The following is a 24,585-nucleotide window of genomic DNA, read 5'->3' on the forward strand; positions in this document are numbered from 1 at the left end:
TGCCCCTACAAAACACACACTAGTGTCCACTGTCCCCCACAGTAGTGTCCTCAAACATCTCCTGTGCCCCCTGCCCCCCTAAAGACGTATTCTTCTTCCCCCCCTCCCCCCGCTGTGGTGCCCTCTGTTTCTCAATAGCAGTGCCCTCTGCTACCCCCCCCCCCTCACTGTAGTGTCCTCTGCCCCTCCATAGTCATTTCCTCTGCCCCCCCCCCCCCCCCACAGTAGTGGAAGGTGGAAGCACGGGATCTGCTTTATTTAACTTTCCAAGTTAACCAGCACCAACCAACCACCCTCCATCCAGCACTGTTTTACCTCTCACCCCGCTCTGCTATTAAAAGGAGAGGTTCCGGAGGCTGGGGGAAGCATCGGCCTGTTTGTGATCTACCCATTGACTTTCCGCGATCGATGGGTTGCTGACCCTGGGATTAAAGGGTAAAACATCTAGGTATGCAAGAAATGACGATATCTGCATATGCACGCAGGTACTGTGATACCATGTTTATTGTTCCTGCAAAGTATGGCAGGGGTGCCAAGCAAACAGACTGTACAGATTTAGCTTTACTACCGCAGGGTCAAACATGTTAGAATAGCTTGCCCAAACTCGCCCTCAATTCAGGCTGTATATTCATATTACTCAAGAAGGCATAAACCGGTATTAAACCCCAAAACAAAAATATAGTGTATTGCATTTTACCAATCATTAGATGCAGTGGCTGCATTCATTTTTTTTGTCTTTTTTTTTTTATTCCACATTGTGAACTAGCCAGTAGCATACTTCCTGTCTTAGGGAGTCTGCATTCTGAATGAAACAGTAAAGCAAGTTTAACAATAACAGGTTTACTGGCCATATCGCCAGGTGAAATTAAAGGAAAAAAGCCTGAAAAAATAATAAATATAATAATATGATGAATGCAGCATCACATCCAATAATTGCTGAGCTGTAATTGAATAATTTTTTTTTGGGGGGGGGGGGGGGGGGGATACCGCTTTAAGCTCCAGATATGTGTCCCCACAGTTACTCATTCTCTGGTGCACTCCGCTTGCCTCCACCACACATAGGATATTTAAAATAGAAGAAAGGTGACGCAAGCCAAATCAATAACCATGTGTGTATTTAAGAGAGGGGGAGTTCATGTAAATTGCTGGTATACCTGGGATTCATTTATTACAAACACATGGTTACTTATCTGGATTATGGCTTCTTTCTTCTATTTGACATAAGCTTAGCTTCGATTTGACATACCAGAGCCTCCACTCAGCATAGATCCTCCATAAATATCAAGAGCTAGCTGGGAATAGGCATATCCAAATGCAACGATAATAAGGCCAATCAGAGTTACTAGTTTCAGAAGGGACTCCAGGACTGCAGATGCTGCAGAAATGTCTTCCTAGAAAAAGATGTAAACTATTAGAACAAAATACCTACTACATAACAAAAAGTCTTAAGATTATGGCATGCAATGTTGCTTCCGATGCTGGTCCTGGGAAAACAAACATGCATACTAATATACTATATAAGAGAAAACCAGGGAGGGAAACCTGCGCTAAAAAGCAAAGAAGAAATACCAGGACTTCAGCTGCAACAAATACCACAAATATCAGTGAGGTGTAAATCAAAATATATAAAAATAAGTGCGCTTGCATTAAGTGACATATATCACTATATCAACAATTATATACTGAAGATATGAGTAGAATAATGGCCCGTACACACGGTCGGATTTTCCGATGGAAAATGTCCGATCGGAGCGTGTTGTCGGAAATTCCGACCGTGTGTGGGCTCCATCACACATTTTCCATCGGATTTTCCGACACACAAAGTTGGAGAGCAGGAGATAAAATTTTCCGACAACAAAATCCGTTGTCGGAAATTCCGATCGTGTGTACACAAATCCGACGGACAAAGTGCCACGCATGCTCAGAATAAATAAAGAGATGAAAGCTATTGGCCACTGCCCCGTTTATAGTCCCGACGTACGTGTTTTATGTCACCGCGTTCAGAACGATCGGATTTTCGACAACTTTGTGTGAATGTGTGTATGCAAGACAAGTTTGAGCCAACATCCGTCGGAAAAAATCCATGGATTTTGTTGTCGGAATGTCCGAACAAAGTCCGACCATGTGTACGCCCTATAAAAGACTGCAAGTGAATAAAGACAGTGTATCACTAAACCACACTATTTGAAATTCGTGCTGAAAAAATGTTGAATACAGATAAGATAAACTGAAATAAATAAATAAATACATAAATTGCTAAAAAATATCAAGACAAATATTAATGTGTGAGGAAGTACAAAAATTGGTGATAAAGTTCAATCCATAAAAAAGTGCAAAAATAAAATCCCATGAAGGAGGACCATGATCACAAAAGGAGAAAAACGCATAGCCACAGTTCGTTCAATACAGCCCATGTGAGTGAGGAAAGATGAAAGGGACGTGAAGAAACTTTGAGCCACCAGTGAATCCAAGGGTTAATAAGGATGTACCCTTACCAGACAAGTTGGACCTCCTATATAGCAAGGTCATATAGGCATGCAGATATAGCCCTCTGCAGGGACACATGGATGGCAGTGTCTGGATCGTCCAACTTGTGCCGTGTTCAGCAGGGAAAGGTTCCAATACGTCAGCCTAAAGGGAGGCACTTGCTCGTCCCAAGGGCCGTGAGTAAAAAAAAGAGTAGGAAACTCCGATGGTGTAGTAAGATTATAAAAAATGTATTGCCTCATAAAAAACAGGGATCACATTACATCATATAATGGATAAAAGTAAAAAGTTAAAAAGCCGGCATACAAACGAACACCCGTGCATAACTACATGGGGCTAATAGCGTGATGAATAGCCCATGTAGTTATGCACGGGTGTTCGTTTGTATGCCGGCTTTTTAACTTTTTACTTTTATCCATTATATGATGTAATGTGATCCCTGTTTTTTATGAGGCAATGCATTTTTCATAATCTTACTACACCATCGGAGTTTTCTACTCTTTTTTTTACTCACGGCCCTTGGGACGAGCGAGTGCCTCCCTTTAGGCTGACATATTGGAACCTTTCCCTGCTGAACACGGCACAAGTTGGACGAGGCAGACGCTGCCATCCATCTGTCCCTGCAGAGGGCTATATCTGCATGCCTATATGACCTTGCTATATAGGAGGTCCAACTTGTCTGGTAAGGGTACATCCTTACTAACCCTTAGATTCACTGGTGGCTCGAGTTTCTTCACGTCCCTATTATCTTTCCTCACTCACATGGGCTGTATTGAACGAACTGTGGATATGCGTTTTTCTCCTTTGTGATCATGGTCCTCCTTCATGCGATTTTATTTTTGCACTTTTTTATGGATTGAACTTTATCACCAATTTTTGCACTTACTCACGCATTAATATTTGTCTTGATATTTTTTTAGCAATTTATGTATTTATTTATTTCAGTTTATCTTATCTGTATTCAACATTTTTTCAGCACGAATTTCAAATAGTGTGGTTTAGAGATACGCTGTCTTTACTCACTTGCAGTCTTATTCTACTCATATCTTCAGTATATGATTGTTGATATAGTGATATATGTCACTTAATGCAAGCGCACTTATTTTTATATATACTAATATACTATTTTTACAAATAAACATTTAATACATGAAAAGAAAAGATAAAAGATTCCCCATTAAGTAATGAAAAGAGCAAAATAAACTTGATTTGCAACTCCCTTTGTCAAATGAAAACCCCTCCCAGCCACTATTAACATGGAAAGGTCATAAATGCTTCATTAGAAGCCTGTTTATCAAACATGGGTCCCGGATAAAAAAAAAAAAAAAAGGAAAGAAAGACCAAGACAAACAGACTTCCTTCTTTAATTTACCCATACGCTGGAAGCTATATACAAATTATCTCAGGCCATGGGACAAAAAAATGAAGCCATTCACACTTGGGGAAAATCTTGATTTTCTCTTGTTACACAAGCCAAAGCCACCCTTGCCAGATGCAGAAGAACATAATATGAATTTGGCAATAAACCTGGCAGACGGTTAGCTACAGCACTTGGGAAGCAGAGAGTAAAATCTTTTAGCTCACATATTACCTAAAATTCAGAATTCTCCCTGTCCGAGGTTGAATCAGTATTAATGGATATTAAAAGGTTAAATAATTGTATTTTTTTTAAAATAACAAACTTGTTATACTTACCTGCTCCGTGCGATGGATTTGTACAGCGCAACCCCAATCCTCCTCCTCTCAGATCCCATGCAGGTGCTCCTAGCTTCTCATTCTTCTTTGAGTGCCCCCATAGCAAGCTGTTTGCTATGGGGGCACTCGTGTGTGCTCACTCCCGAGCCCTGCTTTGTGTGTCCATAAGATACACAGAATGTGGCTTGGCCCCGCTCCCCACTTTCTCTTTATTGGCTGTGATGGATGGATTGTGTCTCAGCCAATGAGGAGGCAGACAGCCAAGAGAGCAGCCGCTCTGATGCACATCGCTGGATTGGGTAAGTATTGGGGGGGGGGGGGGGGAATCTGCATACTGAAGGTTTTTTATCTTGATGCATGCATCAAGGTAAAAAACCTTCAATCTTTACAACCACTTTAAACCTAAAAGCAAACATTTATTATATTGCAGTTTATCAATTCTTAGATGTTATGGCTGCATTAGTTTTCTTTTTTAGGCTCTTTTTTCTATTTTTACCTGGTAAATTTGGCCAGTAAGTCTGTTGTTTTTCAAAAGAACAGCTCTCTTGCAGATGTATCAGTTACAGAGATGAGACAAACCATTTCCCGCTGACAGAGGTGCTTACAATGATAATATATATATTTTTTTAATGTAAAACCTTTATACCAAAAGATTTTTTTTTTTTAAATCTAACTGCTTATAAAGTGTTACCTGGAGTTATGCTTCAAATTGTTAGTGTATTTAAAAGAGAAGTATGGCTTTAAAAAACAAAACATAGTCATACTCCCAGCTGCAGCTATCCCCCGCCGCCTCCAAGACCGAAAAAACGGTCACACAGTTCTCAGTCTTCAGCCTGCTGAGAGCCGGTGACTGTCAGGCACCAGCTCTCTGCTCTGCCCCCCAGCACTCACTGGAGCACTGGGCTGTGCAGGGGGTGAAAGCAGCTGGCTCAGGCTCTCAGCGGCTCACTGAGGGGATGATCCAGCTGCTGGTCCAGGCATCTGGGTGGATCTCAACCATATGGTGAGATCTTTTCAGAGCCTGGACCAGCTCTGATCCATAGGAGAAGTATAGCAAAAACAGCTTTGGCTATACTCTTATTTAAATCTGCTAGTGCATCTAACACTCCTCCCCTCCCCCCAGACTGAAAATACTGCTGTCCAAATGTGCCACCTGTACTCCTTCATCCAAAGCATAGGCACTCTTTAACAGGAGGTGTGTTACTGCAAGATCACCAGGTGAAAACAGCCTAAAAAAAGAAAACTGATGCAATCACCACATCTAATGATCGGTAAGCAGCAAAATATTACATTTTTAATTTTGTTACGTTACATCAAGCAATACCAAGTACCCAAAATAGTAAATCATTACCCCCTGAAGTCCTCTCAGTGCCATTTTAAAAACTTTTGTCTCTGTGTTGGCACCTCAATTCCTGACAGCATACAATGTAATTACAGAAGGGCATAACCGTTCTACATGCCCATGTTACTGAAATTCCCAAAGGTAGTAAACACCTTCTCCCAGTGTTCCAGTTACAGCCCAATTGCTTGTGACATTCTAGCTATGTAGCGGTTCCCTAGATGGGTCATAATAAGCCTCTCTGACCACAGAACAATTGTTTACTTCACAGAGAAGTTTCCCAACCTCCTTAAAAAAGCTCCAGGTGAGCAAATTTTGACTGTCCCTTTTTTTTTTTTTTTTTTTTTAAGGATGGGAACTATAACCATAAGTATGCCCAACCCAGCTGTCATACAAGTCAGGGAGAACACCACTATGGAATCCAAGTGGAGGAAAAGTGTGATTAAGGATGGCCATCTGAAATCTGTGGCTTCAATTAGAAATGGCTGGGTCTAGTGATAAACATTTAGCACACTGACTCACCTTCTTCTGACTACTAACATCTTTTCCTCTTTCCAGTATCTTTGAGAAATACACATAGAAGCTCTCCTCTATAGGCAAGAAAATAAATCGCGCTACAAGTGAACCCAAATTGTTCACTATGTCATACACTCCTAAAGAGAAGACAAAAAATAAGAGAGATTAATTCATCTGGCTTATAAAAAGGTTGTGATGTTTAAAAATGCTATGTGCTACTGCAAACTGTATTGCTCGTACATATATTTGTAATCCTTGCCCTAAAAAAATAAAAGAGCTACGAGTACTAAATACCCAATACGGCCAGGGACAAGGAGGGGGGACAGGGGCCAAAGGGGTACCTGACCTGGGTCTAGTGTTGAGGGGAAGCGTTTTGAGCCTCAGCTCCTCCTGCACCTCAGGGAAAGCATCAAAGCAGTTGGCTTCTGCCTCCACCCACCACCTGTATGGCTTTAGTATCCTTAGCTCTGCCCATGTCTAGTTTCCATATCGGCATTTCAGCAGTAGCCAAGGATGGGAATGACAGATATTGCATCACATATTATATGACCAGCAAGCTGTAGAATGTGAGCCCATTTTATAAGCTCAGAAATGTAAAGTAAACTGCAGCATGGAATTAGCAGGGCCAGACTGTGTACTAAAATTATAAAAATGTAAGGATTTCCCACTTTACTTGCTTTATCAAGCTGAGCAGCCAGTGCTAATTATACTGATAAAAGAATTTTCATTCAAGGCCCACTTTAAAAACAGATCTGAAGCAATAAAAGGAGGGTGTGTAGTGTAAACTTACCCTGATCACCAAATGATAATACATTCAGAAATGTCATTACATAGCGTTCACCTGATTGGAAGTAAAGGACAAAATTAAACGTTTAGTTCTTAAGTGTTCCCATGAAAGGAAATTTCAGCATTTCACCCAATGTAATCATTTACAACTGTGTTTAGTTTTTTGTTATCATCATCATGTCCAAATATAATTTTTTTTGCCTCGGTGTGTCAATTGCGTGAAAACACTTGTTAGCGAATTATTGGCAAATGTACAACATATTCTGCTCTCAGCCCCTTCTCTGTGATTAAGGTTGCTTAATGGCCACGTTAAAGATGACGTTTATGTGAATAAGGACACATTGCAGTACAATTTCACAAGCTGCTATGCCAATGAAGACATATGTACAAGACAGGACATTACAAGAGTGACAGTTTTACTTTTGATATTGGGGGAGGGGGGGAGTGCAACATGCCAAAGCACTGAGCTACGAATAGCGAAATCTACTACAAATAAAATGACTGGGGTCCCCTGATCTCACTAAATGTTACAAGGCTGCTCAATTAGCATAGTCAGCTTGGTATCATACTCAACAAGCTTTTTTACCCTTGATGTCTATGGAATTTATGCCTTACTGCCCAAGACCTATTGGTCATTTAATGTGGTCAACTGCTAAGAAAAGACCCCCAATTTTGTATCCCATGTTATCATTCTCACTGAGCCTATGGGACAGGCTGTGTGCATCTTATAGCCTTAAATCTCCATACAGTCCCCTGGCTCCCCTGTTTCTCAACCCTCAGTTCATCATGGGCCTCACACCATCTGTGTGCAATTGGTGGACTAATAAAGGGCTTTTATGTATTGATGATGTGTGCAAAAGGAGGAAAGGCTCGCTCTTTGCAATTCCTTTACGAATATCACCAAATGCCAAATGTGGAACTCTTGTGTGATACATTCAGATAGCACATTTTGTTAACTCCTTACCGTGGAAATTTGAAATGTCTGGACTTACTGTCCTTGAATCTTTATCCATATCTATTGATAAACATTCTGGTTACATTACAGAGCGTTAGTCTATATTTTCTTCAAAATCTGTGAAGCTCCCATACACGACAAAATGGGAGAGTGATTTAAACACCGAACTAATTTTAGCTGAATGGCACAAAATCGTAGGCTGGGCATCCAAATCTTAAATCGATACCTCCATTTTAGAGGCCAATTGTAAAAGTAGTACTCAGATGATATATTGTGCCATTGAGACTAGCCTCTTATGTTCCCGGGGCTTCCTCTCTTTGCTTTAGAAGTTGTGGCCAAGAAGGCGTGTTTAATCATATCTGGTGGGCTTGCCCAAAAGTGCATCGATTTTTGATACGCGTCTATAATCTTATGTAGGAGCGAAAGAATGCCACCAGCATACCAAGGAACTCCAGAGTGGGTCCAAAGCTTTAATCAGAGATCACATAGTTACAGAGGATTGCAAAGTTTCAGAGCCACGCAGGACCCCTTCATCAGGCACGTGGTTCCAGCCAGTGGTCGTTTCAGCACCCACTTATTAGCACAGCCATTTTTACAGGAACGTGTGCATTGGGATTAATGCATTATTATTTTATGTATTCTTTGACTGGGACGAATCTGAAGACGCCTCCTCAGCATGCCTTTTTGGGCCAACCAGTGAGGGAACCCCCGAAACACGAGACAATTAATAGCATATATCTTTGTAGCAGCCCGGATAACAAAAACTAGGTCATGGAAATCCCCTACCATTTTGTTTGATTTACTCAAAGCTAAGTTATCCTGCTCATGATTAATGAAAAGCTCTCTGCAATCTTGAAAGATAAAATGAAAAAATTTGAGTAAACTTGGGGGCTCTGGCTCACATACATTTCGGGGAGGACCTAATACTCCTATATGAGGTCTTATATTCACCAGTGGAGAGAATGGGACGGTAGTCGGCTTCCCTTGTGTTCTTTTTCAGTTTTTCCTTTACTCTTTTCTATCCTTCTCTTCTTGAAAGAGCAACTTTTAGCTCCTTCGCCCCTACCCACGGATAAAAGCGGTGGGCTTCCTAGGAGGGGCGCAGGCATTGGAAACCTTTCCCCAGAGGAGGGTTGGTTTGACTGGACTGGTTCAGACTTTACATTGTGCTACGATAGACAAAAAGATATCTTTATAGAGTCATAGCCTATATTACTGGATGGAATGGCTTCCTACGGCCCAGTATGATCTTAGTTTATTCAGGAGAATGCATAGGCAATAGGAGACCAATAGATTCCAGCTTTTTTGGCTATTTGGGTTCAATATATTTTGTATAGTCTTTAATATGTCTTTTTTTTTTTTTACAAGCGTACTGGTTTCCATTTTCAAATCACACAATCTGAAATATGTTTGTTGCCCATCGTGGTGTACTACTCAACAGTATTTGCATGGACTCTTGTTTTGTACTTTACCTTTGAAATATAAAAGTTAAAAAAAAAAAATTTTTAAATTGGAAAAGAAATAATAAAATTATTTTCAAAAAACTTTAAATTTTTACTTGAACACAACTAACCCAATATTCAATTTTACACCTTAAAAGAACATGTCTTGGCTAGCTGCACATACCTTCATTAGCTCCTCTTTAAATTTAGTTTGTTTGTTATTGGGATATGACTTTCCCAGACTTCAGAGCTAAATTCTAGCGACTACAATTTCACCGCACAAATTGCCAGTGGTAATAACAGCATTCTCACTGAAGCGGGGCGGCAGTTGGTGAACTTAGCTCTAAAGTCTGGGAAAGACAGGTCCCAGAAACAAAAAGAAACAAAACCAAAAGAGGGCACCAAGGAGCTATTACAAGTTGGCATTTTTTCAGCTCCAGAAGGTATTACTCCCTTCATGACCAGGCCATTTTTTTTGTTATGGGGCATTGTGCTACTTTAACTGACAATTGCGCAGTGGAGGTGGAGGCGGAGCAGTGAGGAGATTGAGGTGGAGCAGTGAGGTGAAGTATGTGAGGGTGTGACCGTGGAGTATACTGGCTGGCATATCCTGTCTCCTCCTGTTACCTGGTGTGGGAAATTAGCTCTGCTTCCTGCTCCGAGATCCAAGCTCGTGGTACAGTACAGTGAGCGATAGCAGAGGCATTGGGCTGTCTGTGGCTGGAGCTGAAGGCTGTGAGCGTGGGGACCCTGCTGGTTTTACAGAGCCTGTATCTCTCTCTCCTGTGATGTGTCCTTGTGGCGTGGTGGCAGAGGAGAACACGCTTCTATTGGGAACTTTTGACATCTAGCAGCTGACTTCTGACATCTAGCAGCTTTGGGACTGGTATTGCTGGGCTCTCTCTCGGTTTGTTTAACCTCATTAGCAGATCTATTAGCAGATCTGTTTCCTCCTTACTCCCTGTGTTCTGCTGTGTCCTGCTGCATGTGTAGGAGCCCGATAACAACAGTGATTCTAGTGACTCTGGGAAAACTGTCAATGCTTACAGCACACAGTATGGAGGAAGCGGGGTCTGCTAATGTTAAATCCATCAAGTCTTCGGTACATGCCTCACAGGCTTCATTACAGGACTCATTGCAGTTGCTATGTGCGGATCTGCCTGTGGAGGAGGCAGGAGGCTTAGATATAGGAAGCTGTGTGTCATCTATCCCTCTGCAAACAAACAACTATGGGGGAAAACAGTCTCACAGTCTGACGCTGCACTGTGGATCATTTATCTACTCAGAGTGGAGCAGTACAGAATACACAAATTGTGGCTGAGTTTTCTGCTCATAGAGCTGGGAGCAGCCAGATTGATATTACCCCTGAGCCTACCATGCAGGATCTTTTTTTCAGTTATGCAGCAATGTTCTGCATTTTTGATAGCACTTTCTGGTCAAGTGCAGGCAGTTCGTGGGGATGTTACGTTGATTTGCCAGGATCTGCCTAAACTGCAGGAATGCACAACGGGTCTTGAAATCAGAATTAGTGATATGGAAGATTCTCTATCACCATTAAAGGCTGAAGTTTGAATCAGTTATAAAACGGACTAATGATAATACTGTAAAAGTGGAAGACCTTGAGAACCGCTTACGTAGAAATAATATACGCGTGGTGGGCTTGGCTGAAAAAGTTGAAGGAAATGAAACATGCACGTTTACTGAACGCTAGATTTTGGATAGTTTTGATAGAGCCAATTTCTCTGCACTTTTTGTTGTAGAGCAGGTCCACCAGGTTCCCACCCGTCCACTCCCAGCAGGTAGTGCCCCTAGATCCTTTCTTATCCGGTTTTTAAACGTCAGAGATAAGGAAAATATGTTACATAGGGCTCTAGAGCTATGAAGGAAATTAGTTACAATGGCTCTCAAATTACGCGTTTCCCAGATTTCTCGCCTGCTCTCCAAAAATCAAGGGCTTTCCTTTCAGGAAATAATAAAAAAAAAAATAAATAAATAAATAAAAAAAAAAAAAAAAAAAAGATTAAGAAACTGAACCTTCGCTATTCTATGATGTATCCAGCTTGTTTACGTGTGGTTTACGATGATCAAATAACATTTTTTGACTCTCCTTAAGCTGCCCAGGAATGGCTTGCCCAACATTTTTCAACTTTATGACAGAATTAGATTGAGTGAACGGAAATGATCTTCTCCTCTTTAGGGTCCTTTCCTTCCCATGGTCATGGTTTCTGAGAGTAGGCGAAGGCCATGAATTCAGAAGATGCCGTCAATCCACTTTTTGGTAATATTTTTTCCAGATTGGATGAGCAGGGTCACCACATGGATCAGTTCACAATGGCGTTACAAACACTCCTGAGTCGCATGGCTCACCTGGAATCTCCCACTGTTGCAGGCCATCCCTGCTGCTGCTCCAGTCTCTGTGCAGGCACCCGCCTCGAGTATTACCTCTATAAGAGGTATGTCTGGTTCCGCTTCGCTTCCCCAGTGATTTGGGGGCGATCCAGTCCAAAGCAGAGGGTTTCTCAACCAGGTTGAGATATACTTTAAGATCCTGCCCCAGGCGTTTCCCACTGACAGAAGCAAAGTAGGTTTTGTGATATCTTTGCTTTCTGAGAGAGCCTTGGCAAACCCTCTATGGGAGATGCAAAAACCTGTTGTCTTGAGTTACTCTGAGTTTGTGGGTTCTTTTAAAGTGTATTTGACGTTCCCACACGCTCTGCTTCTGCTGCCAAGCGCCTCATGTCCATCAGAGTACGAGAACTGTTGCCAATTACGCCATTGAATTCCGTACTCTGGCAGCAGAGGTTGCTTGGAACGATGAGGCCCTCGTGGCTGCTTTCTCTCATGGTCTCTCGGATACCATCAAGGATGAGATAGCGGCCCGAGATATACCCACTGAGCTGGAGGAGTTGATCACGTTTGCGCTTGGGGAAGCCTCCTGTACATTTGTCTCCGAGCTTTGCAGTCCCACCCTTACCTCCCTCACCTCCCATGCCTCCTGGTACCGAGTCGGTCAGTGAAGATGAATCCATGCACTTGGGCTTCACGTGTCTCTCTGCGGATGACTGAACCCTTTGGAGGAGGAAGAGGTTGTGCCTTTATTGTGGCCAGGCAGGTCACTTTTTGAAGTCTTGTCCTACCCGTCCAAGGAATGCCCGAACCTTGAGGTTCTGTCACGGACAGAACTTAGGTGGCGTTGTTTCGTCCCCAGTTATCCAGAAGGATAAGCCCCTGGTTTCAGTTACCCTTTCTTAGGCTGAGTCGTCTGTCGAGATACAGGCTCTAATCGACTCTGGGGCTGCAGGCCTGTTCATTGATGCTGCCTTTGTATTGAAGCACTCAATTCCACTGTAGCTGCGTGACATTCCACTTGCCATTGAGGCTCTTGACGGGAGACCTCTACAGCCTGCCCATGTGACTCATGAGACTGTTCCGCTGTCCATGGCCGTAGGGGCTCTTCACCATGAGATAATCCAATTCCAAGTTATTTTCCTCACCTAAGTTTCCACTGGTTATTGGTTATCCTTGGTTACAGGAGGCACAACCCCTCTTTTGATTGGCTCCGTGCTGAGGTTCTCTCCTAGTCGCCATAATGCAGTAAGACATGCTTCCAGAAGGTAGCCAAGGTCCTGTGCACCTCTTCACTCGCCTCCCAGCGCAAGGAGTACTGCAATTTTAGCAATGTTTTTGACAAAGTTCAAGCCGGTAGTTTGCCTCCACACCGGTCATACGATTGGTGCCATACCCCCTCGTGGCCGGGTTTACCCTTTGTCGGTCTTGGAGGATAAGGCCATGGAGGAGTATGTTGCAGACGCACTTTTGAGGTTTCATCTGCAAATCCTTGTCTCCTGCTGGTGCTGGTTTCTTCTTTGTGAAGAAGAAGAGTGGTGAACCGAGACCTTGTATTGATTATAGGGGTCTCAATCGTCTCACAATTAAGAAAGCCTATCCGATTCCGTTGATTACGGTTTTCACAAAGCTTGATTTGAGAGGGGCATACAATCTTGTGAGGATTAAGGAGGGCAACGAGTGGAAAATTGCGTTTAATACCAGAACAGCATTCAACATTTGGATGAAACAATCATATGCTCTGCCAAGACAGACATGCTTTTTATAAAACACATGTATCTTCAGCAGAACCAAAGCCCTACCAGCTTGTGGATATATATGATCATACATCCGAAAAAAATTAATAAAATAATAGAAAAACCAAATACTAGCTGAATAGATGTAACCATAATGGAAGTAAATGGTTACATCTATTCAGCTAGTATTTGGTTTTTCTATTATTTTATGAATTAATTTTTTCGGATGTATGATCATATATATCCACAAGCCGGTAGGGCTTTGGTTCTGCTGAAGATACATGTGTTTTAAAGAAAGCATGTCTGTCTTGGCAGAGCATATGATTGTTTCATCCGAAAGGAAGGTTCTGTTTCCTCTTTTGTTGACATAGTTCTTGCAGACTCAAATCTGTTCACTAGATGTCTCCCTGTGTCTTTTATTATTCTGATAAAGTTTAGGCAGGGTTTTTTTTTGTGTATGTTTTATAAACGTATACCCTACTGTATCAATGAGTTTTTGATGGATCCTCATTTGTACAGCTTTTATGCTGATTGAGATGGTATTGGGAGATGACAGTTTTTATTTTATTTTTCCATAAGAAAAGGTCCAGAAAATAAGCTGTGTTTTTTGGATAGCCGTCCTTTGTTAATGCCATTGCCCCCAATGATATTTTAAACGTACCATATTGATTTATATCTGTTACTAAATGGGATTTCCTAGCAGTAGTGGAAATCCGTTGTTTACAATAGAAAATATTTTAAATTTTAAGAGGAACTTTAGGTTTTAGTACACGTTTTGATCTGGTCCGCTATTTAAGCTAAAAAAAAAAATTAGTGTCAGACCCACTTCCTGATGACACGTGCTGGAACGCAAAATGCATAGAAGCTAGGTCTGACACACACCCCACGTCACTTCCACTGGGGGGTTGCCTAATGCTCTGAACGTACTTCCACTGCACTAGGTGTTTCCGATATACTGATGCACTCCCCTGCTGGAAATATTGTAAGCAACATTTAACAATAAACAAAACGATACAACACTATATCTGCCTTCCCTGGCTCTTTTTGGTGGAGCTTGATTTTCAGATGTGGGAGATTGGAGCGGAGGATAAATAACAAAGATTTGATCTGGCTGTTCCCGGGCTCATTCGACCAAGTTCACCATACATGTGAACGATTGATTGGAAAAAGATCGTTGAATGGTTTCCAGGATTCGAGGAGGTACTTCATGTCTTATGGTCACTTGCTGGCCAGGGCCATCTGGTGAGCGCAATTTGTTGTCACTTTGGGTGAAAAGTCACGAATTTTATTTGGAACACGGATTTTATTTCTCACATGGTGTTGGAGTGGAATCATCTAGAAAGAATTTTGGAGCGGTTTTGAACTTTTCATGATATATTTGTTTGAGAAATCATAAATGTATTAATTAATTTTTTTCAGAAATTTTTGTGCACATGTATAAAAAGTGAAGCCATTTACTAATATGCATTTATACACGGTTTTGAATGTGTACATACTATTTGTATAAATCACTTTTTGCATTTTTAAAAGCTGTTAATAGTAGGCGAGCTTATCTTAATATGCAGATTCCGGCAGTTATTAATAGGGATCAGGCGTTTTTGGCACTGGATGCCACCAAGGCATTTGACAGTGTAATATGGCCCTATCTATGGGCCGTTCTGGAAAAATTTGGTATGGGGGTATATTCTGTCAATGGGTCCAATTGTTATACTCTAGCCCTAGGGTTTCGATTAGGGTTAATGGCGTGCAATCCTCCCCTTTTATGTTATTTCGTGGGACAAGGCAGCGGTGCCCTTTGTCACCCCTCCTTTTTGCCATTGCCATTGAACCATTGGCATCCCTTCTTTGGGCGGCTTTGGACGCAATAGGTCTGGCAAGAGGAAATATGGAGGAAAAAGTAGCATTATATGCTGACAATGTTATGTTATGTTATGAGCTATATTAATGAGTTTGCGAGGTTCTCAGGGCTTGCTATTAATTGGGAAAAGTCTGTGCTTCTGCCGTTGGATCCACTCCCAAAGGATTTGCCATTTATATGCCTACAACTTCTAATTGCTTCCTCTTTAAAATATCTGGGAGTTACCGTGACCGCATCCCCTGTCATATGTAGCGGATATTATTGCTCAATTACTGAAAAGATTTCAACTTCAAAGTAGGGTTTGGTGTAAACCTCCTCTTTCAGTAATATGCTGCATACATTTAATTAAGATGGTCTGGATGCCGTAACTTTTATATTTTTTACATAATTCCCCAGTTTGGACCCTTCTGAAGAACGTTATTAAGATTAATAGGATATTTATAAATTTGATTTGGGGAAATAAGACCCCCTGTATCAAAGTAGATATCCTACAATATCAAAAGGCGGCTGGGGGGTTAGTGGCCCCAAACCCGAGGATTTATTTTCTTGCTGCTCAATTGCAGCATCTAGTACAGTGGGTATCGGAGGCCTCAACTGCCCCTTCATTTTGCTTAGTCTTTTTTGGTTTCCAAGGACGCCAGCCGCTATTAGCCGTGGAGGGGGCATCGGGGTGCTCCTCATTTTCTAATATAAGTACTAGGGTGGGTATAAGGTGTGGGAATCTGTTAACCTCCCTGGCGGTATGATTATTTCAGATTTTAGGTGCTGAAAGCGGTACAATTATTTTGCATGGAAATTTGGCGTTTTATATTGTAGGTCTGTAAATCTTAACAATAACACACTTAAATCTGTCCAAACCAGAGTCTAGTAGATATCCCGGGTATGATAAAGTTTGAAACACAAAAACATAAATTATAATATAATAAATAAAAATAAATAATTAAAAAAAAAAATAGTAATAAAATAAATTTCCCCACAATTCACTATCGCTCAATTCTGCAAGTGTTCTAATTTACTATCGCTGTTTTCTAGCTGGTCTAAAGCCACTTTTGACGTAAAGGGACACTTTTTGGTTGCTATGGACAATCTCCAGTTTCCAGGCAGAAAGAACAGTGTATATCATGTAAAACTGCATGCAGGGCATGGGACAAAGCACTGGGGACAAAAGGGATGTGAAATCATTTCATACAGTACTGTAATCTGTAAGATTACAGTACTGTATGTGTTATGATTTTTACTTTTTTTTTTAATTTGCCGCCAGGCTCCGCCCCCGTGCGTCGCGCCGCTCGCAGGGAACGGAGCCTGGCACGGAGAGGCTTCGGAGGAGGATGGAGCCCTCGGACACTGCGGGTGACATCGCAGGATCCCGGGGACAAGGTAAGTAAAGCCGCCCCAGGATCCTGCAATGCGATCCCGAGTGTGGCTCGGGGTTACCGCTAATGGTACTGAATTTTAACCCCGAGCCACACTCGGGAATACCGCCAGGGAGGCTACAAGGATACTGGGGGTTTCCTCCCCAACTAAATATAACCCTATTTGGGGCAATGATGCGCTGCCTGAGATATTGACCCTCCAGGGCTTTCAGTGATGAGAACAAGCGGGGATTCTTACCCTCTCTCAACTTTATGATAGGGGTGTACTTAAATCTTTTGATCAGTAGGTAAGGGAATTTTCTTTTAACCCTAGATGATTCTACCAATTTTTGCAGCTGTGACTTGGCTTATATGCCAAATTTTCTTCTTCCGTTTGGTTTCCCCTGGTCCCAGGTTTGGAAAGAGTGGTTCAGGCTACCGCTACTAAAGGCCCAATATGCGCTGCGTATAATTACAGTGTACTTCTAATAAATTTCATTGTCCACCTAGAGAAAAATGGGAGTGCGATATTGGCCCTATCTCTATGTCTGGGATAAGATTCTTCGGACTCTTCCCCTTATATCTCTTTTACCCTCATTTAGATTAACACAATTTTATATATCGCATAGGGTGTATAGGACCCCACAATTTTTGTTTAACATTGGCTTAACAACCGTGAGACGTGGCGATTCGGGGTAATTGATACATTTCCTATAACGATGCCCGAAACTTCAGGAGGTATTGGGCAGAGGTTGTGGGTACACTTAATGAGCTCTTAGATTTGAATCTTTCAGTGGATCCTTTAATATATGTCTACTGGGCCATCTTGATAGCTCAGTGCTTAAACCACCAAGGTGGTTTACTGTGGCACGAGCGCTCTTTGTGGCTAGGAGACAAATTGCCATTAGGTGGACCTCCCCTCACCCTCCAACTATATCTGATTGGATATTCGATCTGGATAGATCCATGTCCTATGAGAGGCATGTTTTCTTTATGAGGAATTTATCTAAGAGGTTTGATACTATTTGGAAGCCGTGGCTTGACCATACGGATACGGGACTGAGTTAGGAGTTACCTTTGCCAGAATATAGATGTATGAAAAAAGAAAAACAGTTTTTCATTTATAGGCTAAAAAGATTGTGTATTGACTTGACAGTGGAAGGAGTGGGAAAAGGGCTGGGTTAAAAATGCCCAAATTTTTTTTTTTTTTTTTTTCGCTTTGTGTATGTTTTTTGTGTTTTGATTTTAATGTTATGTTTGTATATATGTTGTTGTGGTATAAAAAAAAATAATAATAAAATGATAAACTATAATAAATAGTTAAAATCTGATTTAAAAAAAAAAAAAAAAAAAAAACACACCACGACAAATTGCGCAGTCACACAATGCTATACTCGAACAAAACTCTTTTTTCACACAAATAGAGCTTTCTTTTGGTGGTACTTAACCACCTCTGGGTTTTTAGTTTTTTTATTAATTATATAATTAATAATTATATTAATTATTATATTAATGAAAAAAGACTGACAATATTGAAAATGTTTTTTTTTTTTTTTTTTAACTTTCAGCTATAAAACATATTCCATAAAAAAAAAAAAAAAAAAAAATTAATAATAATAATAATAATAATAAATCACATCTCTTAATAAGTTTTGGCCAAAATGTATTCTGCTTCATATCTGTGGTAAAACAATCCCAATAAGTGTAGGTTAATTGATTTCTATGAAAGTTATAGCGTCTACAAACTATAGGATATATACTGGATTTTTTCTTTTTTTTTTTTCTTTATACTAGTAATGGCGGTGATCAGCGACTTACAATTGTGCTCATAAGTTTACATATCCTGGCAGAATTTATGATTTCTTAGCCATTTTTCAGAGAATATGAATGATAACACAAAAACATTTCTTTAATTCATAGTTAGTGTTTGGCTGAAGCCATTTATTAGCAATCAACTGTGTTTACTCTTTTTAAATCGTAATGACAACAGAAACTACCCAAATGACCCTGATCAAAAGTTAACATACCCTGGTGATTTTGGCCTGATAACATGCACACAAGTTGACACAAAGGGGTTTGAATCCTTTCATGACTAAGCCTATTTTTGAAATTTGGTGTTTACAAGTTAAAATCCGTATTTTTTGCTAGAAAATTACTTAGAACCCCCAAACATTATATATATTTTTTTAGCAGAGAATCTAGAGAATAAAATGGCGATTGTTGCAATATTTTTTATCACACGGTATTTGTGCAGCGGTGTTTTAAACGCAAATTTTTGGAAAAGTGACATTTTCATGAATTTTAAAAAATCCAAACAGTAAAGTTACCCCAATTTTTTTGTATAATGTGAAAGATGATGTTACGCCGAGTAAATAGATACCAAACATGTCACCCTTTATAATTGCACGCACTCGTGGAATGGCGACGAACTACGGTACCTTTGAATTTCCATAGGCGACACTTTAAAAATTTTTTACGGTTACCAGGTTTGAGCTACAGAGGAGGTCTAGGGCTAGAATTATTGCTCTCACTCTGACGATCGCGGCGATACCTCACATGTGTGGTTTGAACACCGTTTACATATGCGGGCGCGACTTCCGTATGCGTTTTCTTCGCTGCGCGAGCTCGCGGGGACAGGGACACTTTAAAAAAAAATTTTTTTTTTTAATTTATTTATTTTATTTATTTTTGTACTTTATAAATTGTGTTTAAAATTTATTTATTTTTTTTTTACTTTTATTGCTGTCACAAGCAATGTAAACATCCCTTGTGACAGTAATATGTGGTGACAGGTACTCTTTATGGAGGGATCGGGGGTCTAAAAGACCCCCCCATCCCTCCTTTACATTTCAAAGTATTCAGATCGCCGAAAACGGCGATTCTGAATACTGTGTACTTTTTTAAATTCGGCGCCATTGGCAGCCGAGTAAACGGGAAGTGACGTCATGACGTCGCTTCCGCGTTTACAACAAGAAGGCTGGAACGAAGCCGCTCGCAGCTTCGTTCCAGCCCGCCCCCAGCCGCCGAAGGCAGCCGAACGGACACTGGGCCTCCCGATCGCACGGGAGGCCCGGTAACAGCGGCGGGAGGCGGCGGGAGGGGGGGGATGTCCCCTCCCGCTCCTCCGGTATAACAACCGAGCGGCTTTTAGCCGCATCGGTTGTTATACTCGGGTAGCCGATCGCCCGCTGTAAACAACGGTACCGGGATGATGCCTGCAGCTGCGGGCATCATCCCGGTATAAGCCCGGAAAACCGAGTACGCATATCTGCGTACGGTCGGCGGGAAGGGGTTAAAAGGTAACCATCCTCACCTGTGATCTGTTTGCTTGTAATTAGTGTGTGTGTGCATAAAAGGTCAATACATTTCTGGACTCCTGACAGACCCCCTTGCATCTTTCATCCACTGCTGCACTGACGTTCTGGATTCTGAGTCATGGAGAAAGCAAAAGAATTGTCAAAGGATCTGCAGGAAAAGGTAGTTGAACTGTATAAAACAGGAAAGGGACATAAAAAGATATCCAAGGAATTGAGAATGCCAATCAGCAGTGTTCAAACTCTAATCAAGAAGTGGAAAATGAGGGGTTCTGTTAAAACCACGATCAGGTAGACCAACTAGTATTTCAGCCACAACTGACAGTAAAATTGTTCGGGATGCAAAGAAAAACCCATAAATAACTTCAGGTGAAATACAGGACTCTCTGAAAACATATGGTGTGGCTGTTTAAAGAGGGACAATAAGGAGGCACTTGAAGAAAGATAGGCTGCATGGTTGAGTCGCCAGAAGAAAGTCATTACTACGCAAATGCCACAAAGTATCCCGCTTACAATACACCAAACAGCACACAGACAAGCCTCATACCTTCTGGCACAAAGTCATTTGGAGTGATGAGACCAAAATTGAGCTTTTTGGCCACAACCATAAACCCTACATTTGAAGAGGAGTCAACAAGGCCTATAATGAAAGGTACACCATTCCTATTGTGAAACACGGAGGTGGATCGCTGATGTTTTGGGGATGTGTGAGCAACAAAAGCCACAGGAAATTTGGTCAAAACTGATGGCAAGATGAATGCAGTATGTGATCAAAAAATACTGGAGGAACATTTGCATTCGTCAGCCAGGAAGCTGCGCATGGGACGTACTTGGACATTCCAACATGACAATGAGCCAAAACACAAGGCCACCTGTCATTGGTTACAGCAGAATAAAGTGAGGGTTCTGGAGTGGCCATCTCAGTCTCCTGACCTCAATATCATTAAGCCACTCTGGGGAGATCTCAGACATGCAGTTCATGCAAGACAGCCCAAGAATTTCCAGGAACTAAAGGCTTTTTGCCAAGAGGAATGGGGAGCTTTACCATCTGAGAAGATAAAGAGCCTCATCCACAAATACCACAAAAGTCTTCAAGCTGTCATTGACGTTAAAGGGGGCAATACACGGTATTAAGAACTGGCGTATGTAAACTTTTGATCAGGGTCATTTGGGTAGTTCCTGTTGTCATTATGATTTAAAAAGAGTAAACACAGTTGATTGATAATAAATGGCTTCAGCCAAACACTAACCATGAGTGAAAGAAAAAAGTCTGTGTGTTATCATTCATATTCTCTGAAAAATGGCCAAGAAATCATAAATTCTGCCAGGGTATGTAAACTTATGAAGGAAAACAAATAGTGTAGCGCTTTTTAAAAAAACATGACGTGACACATGTCAAACAGAGGGTGATAAACCCAAATGATCACCACTAAAAATTAAAACAAAAAACAGTTATAGTGAACACTATAACAGATACTGAATGTCCAAGAAAAATCCAAGTGACAATATTCAAAATTTAGTTCAAAACTTCATGTGAATATCAAAATGTAGTTCAAAGCTTCATGTGAATATCCCAACCGCGAACCAGGATATATGGCTAAAGTGAGAAGTACCACCACCGAAAAATGGGAGGCTTACCGGAGCGTTTGAACCCACAAGAGCATATGTTCTGTGAGTCAAACGGGCTTGTGTTGTGTAAACAACCAATGGGAATGGACACTGGAACCTTCTGATGGCTCCTCTCTACACCATAGAAAGGAGCAGCCCAATCAGATCGTACAGATTACACTATATATTCGTTAAATAGTTCCGGTTTGTCAGGCATTTACAAGAATCTATCAGTCATCATCGTCTCTTATGAGACACACCTACATAGATATCTTCCATCTTGTGGATAGCTGGTTGTTCCTGTTCCAGCCATCTGAAGGTTCCAGTGTCCATTCCCATTGGTTGTTTACACAAACACAAGCCCTTTGACTCACAGAACATATGCTCTTGTGGGTTCAAATGCTCTGGTAAGCCTCCCATTTTTCGGTGGTGGTACTTCTCACTTTAGCCATATATCCTGGTTCACGGTTGGGATATTTACATGAAGCTTTGAATGCATTTTGATATTCACATGAAGTTTTGAACTATTATTTTTAGTTTTTGAACTATTTTGAATATTGTCACTTTTTTATTGTCAATTTTTCTTGGACATTCAGTATTTATTATAGTGTTCACTATATCTGCACATGTTTTTTGTTTTAATTTTTAGTGGTGATCATTTGGGTTTATCACCCTCTTTTTGACGTATGTGTCACGTCATGTTTTTTTAAAAAGCGCTACATTATTTGTTTTTCTTTGTATTGCTATTTATCCATTTTGCTGTGTTAGCTGCTATTTTTTAAAGGCAGCACAGAATTACTTGTTACACCATTATGTAAACTTATGAGCACAACTGTATAACGGGACTGCGATAGTGCGGAGGGCAATCTGACACTGACACTGGGGGGAACTGACCGACATTACCAGTGACGTTATTAAAGTGATCAGTGCTAATAATATGCAGGGTCACTGTACTAATGACACTGAGCAGTAAGGGGTTAACATCTGCGGGGATCAAGGGGTTTATTACATGCCTAACAAGTGTTTGTGTGTACTGTGTGCTGCTTTTACTGGAGATCTAGTTGTTTTTATTCTTTGCTTAGGAGGGAATGAACAAACCAGGTCACTGAACACGGCTCTGTGTTGTTTCCATTCACACAGCGGTGTTCAGTGAAGCTCGAGCAGAACACCAGGTGCCAGTGGTCAATCGTTGACTGGGACCCGTTATTGGCATGTGCTGTGACAAATCACAACACAGCCGGGCCGACAATGCGCGTTCTCTGCCCAAGCGCGCAAATCACATACTAGGTACGTAATCCATCGCATGGATGCCGCTCTGCCTCCGTATCTGTAAGTTATATGGTCTGCAAGCGGTTAAGCTGCACTTTAAATTTTAAAGCGTCAAACAGAATCTTTAAAGGTTCACTTTAATCATCTATGAAGGTCCAGGACCTTGTTCACATCTACTGACAAGAATCACCAAATATGATCATTACACGGTGTCTCAGTGACTCACCTTCTGTTAGAAGCTGCTTTAAAAATGACTGCTTGAAGAAACTCCAGGCTAGCCAGGCCTGTTTCCAGTCTATGAAGTCCTGTTTAGTAAATATAAATACGGTAAGTTAAATGAACATCATTAACATCTTTGCTTCCTTCCATCCCTGTGTGGCCAAGTTTATAGAGGGGTCTACAGGTGTTTCTGTAGGTACTTAAGTTCCAGCTTTATGTTCCCATCATCTCATCTGTAAGATCTAGCCACTTTATCCTTTATCTTCCCTCTGGTCTCTCTTCTTAAGGGTTTTCCTTTAGAAGAATATTTATTTTATTTTATTTAGATATAGAAAGCTCGTAGTTTGAGTGATGCTCTAAATTGGCTAACCTATTAAAGATGGAATCTTCCAAGAGAATTGTAGGATGCTTGCGTGAGGAACCTAACTGGTCCAAAACTTACATTTTCGGTAACTCAGGTTAGCTAATAAAGGGTATAATTTAAACTCTAAACTTTCCAGGTTAACTGCATTAGGTTATTAGCTTGTAGAATGCTGACATGTAATGGCAGGTTTTGAGCCACTACAACTTGTTTACTAAAGTGATTTTGGCATCTCTCTCTGTTCTCCTTATCTGCTTTATGTTAGTTTAATCCTAGCTAGACCTTCCCTACATCTTCCATGTTTCCTTGGTCAGTGTTAGTTATTCACAGAGACAGGGCTTAGGGAAGTCATTGTCTTCTTACACTTCAAAAGACTAGAAAACATCCTCTGTACAACAATTAGCTAAAGTAAAACTGTGTTGGATTCAACTTCTGTGTCTATTATTGAAAAGATAAGCTGCCTGTGGATGGTGAGAACCCAGGAGGGTCATGGTATTCGAAACAGAACAAAAGGGGATAGCAAGGGGACAGTTACTCACTTGTTTTTACACAAAAGCAGCCTCTATCACTTTAAGCGGTCATATTTACCCTGTTTCCCCGAAAATAAGACCTAGCATGATTGACGGTGATGGCTGCAATATAAACCCTACCCCCCAAATAAGCCCTACCCTGTTTCCCCGAAAATAAGCCCTACCCTGAAAATAAGACCTACAAGGACTTTAACTAGGGCTTATTTGGGGGGTAGGGCTTATATTGCAGCCATCACCAACAATCACGCTAGGTCTTATCTTCGGGGAAACAGGGTAGATTTGTACATATTATAGCGCATAAGAACTGCCTGATTTGGCATTGCACAGCAGCCGTTATTTCATGCCACTGTAGGGGTTAGAATGAGCACTGACCTGTCACAAGCACTCGTCAAGAGTGCCGACTATGCCCTCCCCCTTCCTCCATTCACAGGAGCGGTACTACAGCTTCCATGAATGAAAAGTTCTCTGTGAACAGTGGAGGAGGACCTTTCATCCATCTGCCCGTGCTTCACTAATAGATTGCATTTAATTGGTGGAAGCTATAGTACAATTTCCAGGAATGTAGAAGGGGGAGCGGAAAAAGGCAGGCATACTCGGGACTTATAACAAGTGTCTGTCACAGGTCCAGCACTTAGAATAATCCCTGCGGTGCCAGAAGTATATAGCTGTGGAGGTATGTGAGGGGGAAAGGGACTTAGTATTTCAACTAACAGACCAGCCAGAAGCACAAGGGTCACTTTGCATTGTATGTAGGTACCATCCTTTCTGCTGG

General features: G+C 41.2%; 1 protein-coding gene across 1 annotated transcript in view; it reads right to left on the reverse strand.

The window, feature by feature from the left end:
• Nucleotides 1-24,585, reverse strand: part of RFT1 (RFT1 glycolipid translocator homolog) — a 66,831-nt gene that overhangs the window by 21,064 nt on the left and 21,182 nt on the right. Inside the window, exons 7-10 of the mRNA XM_073592510.1 lie at nucleotides 22,930-23,008; nucleotides 6,828-6,878; nucleotides 6,044-6,174; nucleotides 1,247-1,391 (exon numbers count right to left, since the gene is read on the reverse strand). Coding sequence (XP_073448611.1) covers nucleotides 1,247-1,391; nucleotides 6,044-6,174; nucleotides 6,828-6,878; nucleotides 22,930-23,008 — 406 coding nt within the window. The remainder of the gene's footprint in view (nucleotides 1-1,246; nucleotides 1,392-6,043; nucleotides 6,175-6,827; nucleotides 6,879-22,929; nucleotides 23,009-24,585) is intronic.

The sequence above is a fragment of the Aquarana catesbeiana genome, linkage group LG07 (assembly GCF_042186555.1).
Source record: "Aquarana catesbeiana isolate 2022-GZ linkage group LG07, ASM4218655v1, whole genome shotgun sequence".
NCBI lineage: Eukaryota > Metazoa > Chordata > Amphibia > Anura > Ranidae > Aquarana > Aquarana catesbeiana.